At 36.7% G+C, this 9,552-nt stretch overlaps 1 protein-coding gene across 1 annotated transcript; it reads right to left on the bottom strand.

Annotated features, from left to right (window-relative positions):
- Nucleotides 1-8,613: 8,613 nt before the first annotated feature.
- On the bottom strand, nucleotides 8,614-9,552 carry LOC123628190 (olfactory receptor 13H1-like). Its single transcript, XM_045537832.1, has one exon. It carries the CDS (start codon nucleotides 9,550-9,552, stop codon nucleotides 8,614-8,616), a length of 939 nt encoding a protein of 312 aa, XP_045393788.1.

The following is a 9,552-nucleotide window of genomic DNA, read 5'->3' as shown; positions in this document are numbered from 1 at the left end:
AATCAACAGTCTCACAACTATGCTAGCCATGAAAACCAGAAGTTTAACAGCCACTGGAGAGGATGTAACAGGTCTGAAGTTCCCCCAAACCCCCATCCTCACAGAATTGCCACTATTTGACCTGTCTGGTAGATTGCTGAAAAGTTCTAGTTCTCCGGAGGTCTTTTTATTTGAACCGACTCAGAAGTCACTCTGTGTAAACAGCCCTATTCTCAGGACATTTCTAAAAAATAATAGTGGAACTTGTTTAACAATGCAGCTACTTAAGGTGGTATTACCATTTGGGACTAGCAAGAGACTTGACTTAAAAAAATTAAAAGGAAAAGTGATTGGATGAGATGGCCATAGGGGGCTTTAAAAAATTTTGGTATACTCATAAGATCTAGAAGACCATACATGCACACATGCAGACTACGTTCATATCCAGGAAAGCCTTGAGAAGGCCTTGTTTCTTACCTGTGGTTCACCTAAAGCTCTGTGCAAGCAGGTAAACTCCCTTGGGTGCATTGAATATGTGCCACAATATACAAACAGTGCCCCACAGTGAAGGCCAGAAGAATTATTTATTGAAGACATTTAAGGAAATCTCTGTCCAATCATTAACTGACTACTCAGCTAACAAAGCAGACAATTTCATAGTCACGTGACACAAAGAATACAGATTTTAAATAGTCCATGAAAGTGACAAACAATAACATAATGATCCCTTTTGCAAGAACAAAAGCGACAAACAGCAACAGCAACAGCAAATCCTGGGGAGTGGGGGGAAATCTGATTTCCATAGTTGTCATATTATATTATTTAAAATATACAGATTTCAACAAAATATGATCCCACAGAAAATAGGAATGTATGTTGTATACACACAAACAAGAAGCAAACAATAGAAACTGTCCCTGAGGAACTCCAAATGTTGGTCTTACTGCAGAAAGATTACAAATTATTGTAAATATATTCAAAGTAATAAAAAATGTCTAAAGAATTAAGGAAAATGTAAGAATAATATCTCACTGAATATACAATATTAATGAGAGAGAAATTTAAAAAACAGCCATATAGAAGTTATGGAGTTGAAAAGAACAATAATTAAAATAAAAATATTCACTAGGGAGACTCAGTAGTAGATTTGAGAAGGCAGATGAAAGAATCAATGAACTTGAATATAGGTCAATTGGCATTATACAGTTTGGGAAACAGAAAGAAATAAAAATAAAGAAAAATGAAAAAAAGTTCAAAGGCCTGTGAGACATCATCAAACATACCAATATATGCGTAATGGAAGTTCCAGAAGGAGAGGACAGAAAATAGAAGAAAATATATTTAAAGAAATAATTGCTGAAAACTTCCCAGATATGACCAAATACATTAATCTACACATCCAACAAGCTCAAAGAGGTCCACAGCTGGATAAGTCATAGTCAGCATGTCAAAAACCAAAGCAAAAAAAGAATTTTGAAAGAAGCAAGAGTAAAAGTGATTCATCATGTATAAGAGTCTCTTAATAAAATTAACAGGTGACTTCTCATCAGAAGCTATGTAGGAGAGAAGGCAGTGGATTAACATATTCAAAATACAGAACAAAAAAGACACCATCAATGAAGAATTCTATATCCAGCAAAGCTATCCTTTAAAAATGAAGGAGAGGCTGGGTGCAGTGGCTCATGCCTGTAATTCTAGCACTTTCGGAGGCTAAGGCAGGAGGATTGCTTGAAGTTATGAGTTCAAGACCAGCCTGAGTGACATAGCAAGACCCTGTCTCTACACAAAATAAGAAAAATTAGCTGGGTATGGTGGCATGTGCCTGTAGTCCCAGCTATTCAGGAAGCCAAGGCAGGAGGATTGCTTGAGCTGAGTTTGAGGCTACAGTGAGTTATAACCATGTCACTGCACTCCAGCCTCGGCAAAAAAGCAAGACTACATCTCTAAAAAGAGAAAGAGAGAGGGGGAGAGAGAGAGAGAGAGAGAGAGAGAGAGAGAGAGAGAGAGAGAGAGAGAGAGAGAGAGAGAGAATACAGAAAAGAAATGACAAATTGGCAAACCTAAATCTGCCGGCCGCACAGCAGGAGGTGAGTGGCGGGGGGAGCAAGTGAAGCTTCATCTGTATTTACCAGATAGCCATTCCCTATCACTCACCATCCCTCCCTCCCTACCTTGGTCTGTGGAAAAATTGTCTTCCATGAAACTGGTCCCTGGTGCCAAAAAGGTTGGGGACCACTAACCAAATGAATTTTTTAAAAATCAAAACATGATGAAACTATATGTTATCTACAAGAAATTCACTTTAGATTCAAGCATTCAAATAAGTTGAGAATAAAAGTTTGAAAAAAATATATCGTATACAAACAGTATGCACAACAGATCTGAAGTGGTTAATATTGAACAAAATAGACTTTAAGACAAAAAATTTTAATATAGACAAAGGAGAAAATTTTGCAATGATAAAAGAAGTATCACCCCATTAGGGAGACATAACAATTATAAACATGTATGCATATAACAACAGAGCCACAAGATATGTAAAACAAAAACTGACAATTAAAAGGATGAATGGTTAATTTAACAATAATAGTTGAAGACTTTCATACCCTACTTTTAACAATTGATAGAACAACTAGGTAGAAGGTAAACAAGAAAATAGAAGGCTTTAACAACATAAACCAATTGTATCTGATAGGATTCTATAGAACACTCCACTCAACAAGAGCAGAATAGGCATTCTTCTCAGGTGCACATGAAGCATTCTGCAGAATAGATAATATACTAGGGCATGAAACAAATCCCAATAAATTTAAAATAATTGAAACCATACAAAGTATGCTTATGACAACAATAGAATTCAATTAGAAATTAGTAACAGAAGTTTGAGCAATCCCCAAATGTGCAGAAATTTAAAAAATACCCCTAAATAATCAATAGGTCAAAAAAGAAATGACAAGGACAAATTAGAATGCACTTAGAAATGAACAAAAACACACAAAATACCAAAATTCATAAGATGCAGCTAAATCTGTACATGGAGAGAAATTTTTAGTTGTAAATATCAATATTAAAAAAGGAGTCCAAGTACAGTGGTTCATGCCTGTAATCCCAGCACTTTGGGAGGCTGAGGCAGGAGGATCACTTGAGCCCACGAGTTCAAGACCAGCCTGGGGAACATAGGAAGACCTCATCTCAATAGAGAAAGGCATTGAAACTGAAAGTTTGTTCTTTGAAGTAATCAACAAAATTGAACACTTTTAGCTTGGTTGATCAAGAAAAAGAAAGAAGACTCAGATTCAACTTTCTAAAATCAAGAATGGAATTGGGCACATGCATTTTTTGTGTTTGCCATTAGTTGTTATTTTTGAGAGAATGAAGGAATGGATGACATATCAGCTGCCCACCGCCCCCCCTTGTTCACTTAGTTCTACACTTGTCTTCTTCCTATTCCTTAAACATGCCCGGTCCTTTCTTTGTATTTTTTTCGTTCATCCTAGTATGCTCATTTCCTCACTCTTCAAACTTCACACTAAGCATTTAATGTGAATCTTTCAGTCTCAATTTAAATATTACTTCTTTTGAAAGATCTGACCTTACAGTCCTATCCAAAATAGGTCTTACCCATTACTCTGTTTCAGCTTCCTGTTAGTTTCCTTCAGAATACTTATTGTGCTCTTGTTTTATTTATATATGTGATAACCTGTTTAACATCTATTAAAATGTTTAGTCACTACTAAGAAACACCAGAATTTTTGTCTTTTTCCCTGTAGATCTCCAATGCTAGCAAATTACCTAACACATAGAAGATATTCAATAAATATTGGTTGAATAAGTAAAATAAGGAATAAAAAGGAGAAAAGTGTGAAATATCCTCCAACCCTTACACCCAAATACATACACATGCTTGTTTATGCTCTCCATAATTCCAGGTGTAGGCTTTAGTTCAGAAAAGTGTGATTTCCTTGCTACACACAAATAAACTAGGCCTTTCAATATACATGTATCTCTGGTACCAGAATTACGTAATATTAATGATGATGATGACAAGAGCAGCCATTATCAAAAACAATATGAAGATTCCTCAAAAAACTAAAAATAGAACTACCTATATGATCCAGCAATTTCATTACTGGATATGTATTCAAAGGAAATGAAATCACAGCCTTATAAACATATCTGCAGTCCTGTTTATTGCAGCACTATTCACAATAGTCAAGATGTGGAATCAACTTAAGTGTCCATAAATAGAGGAATAGATAAAGAAAATGTGGTATATACACATAATAGAATACTATTTAGCCATAAAAATGACAAAATTCTGTCATTCACAGCAACATGGATGAGCTTGGAGAATACCATGTTAAGTGAATAAAGCCAGGCATCGAAAGATAAATACCACATGTTCCCACTCATATACGGAAGCTAAAAAAGTTGATACCATAGAAGTAGAGAGTAGAATTGTGGTTACTAGAGGTGGGGGAGGCTTAGGGGGACAAGAGGTAGTCAAAGATTGGTTAACAAAGGTACAGATGTATAAAAGGAATAAGTTCTAATGTTCTGTAGCACTATAGGGTGACTATAATTAACAAAAATTTATTGTATGTTTTCAAATAGCTGGAAGGGCAGATTTTGAATGTTTCCAACATAAAGAAATGGTAAATGTTTGAGGTTATGGATATGCTAATTACCCTGATTTGATCATTACATTTTGTACATAGGGATTGAAATAGCACACTGTACCCCATAGATACGTACAATTTTTATGTGTTGATTAAAATAATAATAAAAGCAAAAAAGAATAATATTAATAGCTCATGTGTTAAGGTGTTTACTAGCTGCCAAGTACTGTACTAAGTGTTTTACATGGTTTATCTTATTCAATCTTCATAGAAACCCTATGAAGTAGAGACTGTTATATTCTATATTACATAGGTAAGGATGGGGATGTCGGAGAGGCTGAAATAAATTTCCCAAGGCTGTACAGCTAAAAAATGATCTTTCTGAATTCAAAACGTCTGAATTCAAATCCAGGTATTTCCGACAATAAAGCCCGTGCATGCAGGTCTATGTGCATATGTGGACAAACAGATATGGGCATATGGGGCCATGACTCTAATGTGTTAGTGGAAAATTTTGTTTGGTGATTATTTTATTTTTTTTGTTTTCTATTTTTTTCTGTTACATGCATATACTGTATAGTGATGAAGTCTGGGTTTTTGTACCCATCACCCCCATAGTGTACATTGTACTCAGTAGGTAACTTTCAACCCACACCTCCCTCACTCCCTCTCCCTTCTGAGTCTCCAATATCCATTAAGTCACTCTGTATGACCATGCATACCCACTGCTTAGCTCCCACTTATAAATGAGAACATGCAGTATTTGGTTTTGTGTTCCTGGGAGGGACTGAAGGATGAAAAATTACCTTGTCCATCTCCAGTGTTCATTATACTACTCCCTGTGTCCTTGTGTAGCCATAGCTTAGCTTCCACTTATAAGTGAGAATATGCAACCTTTATTTTTCTGTTCCTGAGTTACTTCGCTTAGGATAATGGCCTCACAACAACGAAAATTGCAGGAACAAATGAACACATTTCTGTGTGCTCATTTCCATATGACAAAAATAGTAGATTTAATAGTGCTGCTTTCATGACTTGTTGAAACTCAAGGAGCTGTTTTTAGGTAATTAATTTTATTTTCTCACTATTTAGTACTGATGTTGCTGCCAAACTCACTGAAAATCCAATGATATATTCTTTTTTCAAATTTTAAATTTCTTTCTGTGAAACACTTCCAGGAAAGGTTGTGGTTATGGCTCTCAAGTGCATTTTCTTTGCTCTGCTGTTGCCAGTGCACAGCACGAAGCTCTTTCTCAGTGATGTTGATTTTTAAGGGGTCAATTCAACCTTCTAAGATGTTGTCTTGTGATTTTGGCACCCCTTATGAGGAGATGGTGTGCAGACAGGCAGAGTTGCCCACTGTCACCTCCAGGTCATAAGTGCTGTTTGCAGAGATAAAAAATTTAAACAAGTTTCCCAAGGCATAGGGTAGTTCCAAAGTATTGTCTGTTTATTATCACTCAAACTTGTTTATTTATTAAAACAAGGGAGATTTGAAGAAGGTAACTTTCACAGTAAACATGTAACATAAAGACGCCTAACATACACAACTCTGACTAACTGTTCTTATAATCTTGTACACTTTCTATTCATCCCAAGTCTTGACTTTATGTCAGAAACCTTCCTGCAGCTTGTTCATCCCTTCTTGATGTAACATATTTCTCTCTCTAGAGAGAAACTTGTCTAACTTCTCCCTGAGGTAATCAAAAGGAAACACGTTAGTTTATCTGTCCAATTTTCTCTCATCTAAAAAGGTCTCTGCCTCTCCCTAATAAATTTCTTTCTGTCAGCATAAGGCACATCTCGTTGCTTGTTCTTCTCTGCTTCCTCTTAGTCCCTAATGAAAATGATCAAACTCCAATAAGTATTAGCCTTGTAGTTTTACTTTTTTTCCCCTTCCGTTTGAGGAATCACATTTGTTTCCCCCTTCTAGTGCTTGACTTTATCTGCTCACTCTGTCTTATTAGTTAGTTAATAGTGCCTTCCTTCTACTTTCAGGAGTGCTTTAGGTTAAATGAGAAAGATTAGAAAACACCAGAAATTAAACTTCCACAAGAATTTGTTCATTTGTTCAAGATTAAATTGATAATGTTACAACAAATTTTTCATAACACCATAGATTCCCTTTCTAAAGAGTTCTATATTAGGGTTCCCATGGTTTTCTCATTTCCATTTGTATTTACAATAGTGTCCAGGCAGCCTCTGTCACTGACCAATAAAGTATTAATTCCAGGAGTGCTTACCAGAGTGAAACAGAATTAATCAAACTGGGTGTCTGCCTGTCAGGATGTATCTGGAAGTAATGGTGGAGTTAATCAGGTTCAGCACAGTTTGGAGGCTTTTTATTAATCATATGTCACAGAGTCCAGCATTTTCCTTTTTCCAAAATTGGGCTGGCTCATTGATATTTTGGCCCAACTTCAAAAACACTGACTCTCAAAACACAAATGACCAATAAACATGAGAAATCTATTCAACCTCTTTTTTAATGAGATAAATTCAAATTAAGATAACAATGGGAGTATAATTTTTCCATTTGTCACATTGTCATAGTTTATTTTTAAGTGATATAGTCAGGTATAGATATAGGCAAGTGACCACTCATACATTGGGTATGGATATTAAAGGGCAAATTGACAAGTATTTTTTTTCTTTTTTGGTTCACATGTAATCAGTGTCCACCATGTGCCAGACATTGTGATAGAAATGTAACTTGCACTCTCTAATTTAATTTTCGAAAGATTTTGTGAGGTAAGCACTTATAATTCCCATTTTACAGATGAGAAAACTGAAGCTTAAAAAGATGAAGGGTAACTAGCTAAATCTCACACAATTGTGAATAGCAGATTTAAATATGTCTGCCTGATTCTCAAACCTATGCAAGCCTCACTGAGTGTAGGAATTAGATGATTTTTCATTTCTTCTCTACTCTATCAATTTTTAAATAATAAGCATTATAATTTAAAATATAGTATATATTTGCCTGTTTTAAGGGCATTCCTCCTGAGTTAAATCTGCTCTATGCTTGTGAGGTCTGCACCTTTAGAAGACCTTTGGAAGTTGAAAGGAGTGTTGTACACTGACAGAGAAAAGGTAGTCCTATCTGTTGATCATATTGATCAGTACATGTAATTGCAGGTTCCATAGGGTCATCAAATCTGGCTCTCAGTACATACACAGTTTTGAAAGGCTCCTTGCATCAGCTCCTAGCATATGCAGAATCTTATATAGCAGTTGAATAGTTTTCTTTTCCCTACCCACTCACATCCATCACTTCAATGTCTGGTCATGACATATTTTGTACAAAAAGCATTGAGATAAGAACTGTCCACTTTGCACATTTTTTTTTTTTTGAGACAGAGTCTCGCTCTTTTGCCCGGGCTAGAGTGAGTGCCCTGGCGTCAGCCTAGCTCACAGCAACCTCAAACTCCTGGGCTTTAGGGATCCTACTGCCTCAGCCTCCCGAGTAGCTGGGACTACAGGCATGCGCCACCATGCCCGGTCAATTTCTTTTTCTATATATATTTTTAGTTGGCCAGATAATTTGTTTCTATTTTTAGTAGAGACGGGGTCTTGCTCTTGCTCAGGCTGGTCTCAAACTCCTGACCTCGAGCGATCCACCCACCTCGGCCTCCCAGAGTGCTAGGATTACGCTTTGCACCTTTGCTCTTTATCACCTATAAAAGGGAGTCTTAGAATATTGGAGTATTTCACATTTAGTAAAATAAAATCAAATTACTCAGGATTAAAATATACTAATTATTATTTTGTTTTAAAAACTCTCCTTTGAGATTGTCTTGTGTAATTTATTACTTAAAGGGATGAAATTATAAAAGTTTAATATGTTTTTCTCATTTTCCAATGCTCTATTTTACCTGCCTGTTGGAAATAGAAAAAAATGCATTTGAAACTAATTACCTTACTAAAATTTTGCTTAGTATTTCTAACTTGTTATTTTTACAAGTCAATATCAAACTATTGGTTAGATGAGTCTCCATGGAATATCCATTCCCTTTTAGGACTCTTTCTTCCTAATTATTTTTTTTAGAGCATTTTTCACATCCTTGTTCCTCAAGGTGTAAATAAGGGGGTTCAACATAGGGGTCACAACCCCATAAAATGCAGAGATGATTTTACCCTGGTCCTGGGATTCCCTTGACTGAGGTTTCAAGTACATGTAGATGGCTGACCCACAAAATATGGTAACCACAGTCAGATGGGATCCACAGGTGGAGAAAGCTTTGAGCCTGGCCCCTGAAGAGTGGATCCTAAGTACAGCAACCACAATGCGGGTATAGGAGATGAGGATGAAGGTGAAGGGCAGGGGCAGTGTGAATATGCCAATGACCAAACCCAGAATAAGTCTGCATGGAGTGTCTGAGCAGACTAGCTTCAACAGGGCCTGCACCTCACAGGTAAAATGGTTGATGACATTGTGTCCACAAAAACGGGGAGGAATTGCAATAATTGGTATTACTGCCAAAAGGAAGGCACTGGCCCAGGGCACCATGGCCAACTGTATACAGACCCAGTTGTTCATAATGATGGTATAACGCAGAGGACTGGAGATTGCAACAAACCTATCATAAGCCATGACAGGAAGGAGGAGACACTCTGTCATTCCCAGAAATAGAGCAATGGTCATCTGGGCATAACAGCTATTATAGGAAATAGTGGGGTAGTCTCTCAAGTCATTGAACAGTGAAAAAGGCACCAAATTGCTGGAGTAGCAGATATTGAGGAAGGACAGGTTGCTTAGGAAAAAATACATAGGAGTGTGAAGCTGCCCATCAACTCTGGCCACAATGATAATGAGACTGTTACCCACCAATGTGATCAGGTAGACCACTACTATGGTACAATAAAAGGCAATCTGGTATTTTGGATGATTGGACAAACCCACCAGGATGAACTCTGTCACTTCACTGCCATTATCAGTAACGAGAATATCCAT

The sequence above is a fragment of the Lemur catta genome, chromosome X (genome assembly GCF_020740605.2).
Source record: "Lemur catta isolate mLemCat1 chromosome X, mLemCat1.pri, whole genome shotgun sequence".
In the NCBI taxonomy this organism is placed as follows: domain Eukaryota; kingdom Metazoa; phylum Chordata; class Mammalia; order Primates; family Lemuridae; genus Lemur; species Lemur catta.
This window is presented reverse-complemented; position numbering and strand designations above follow the sequence as displayed.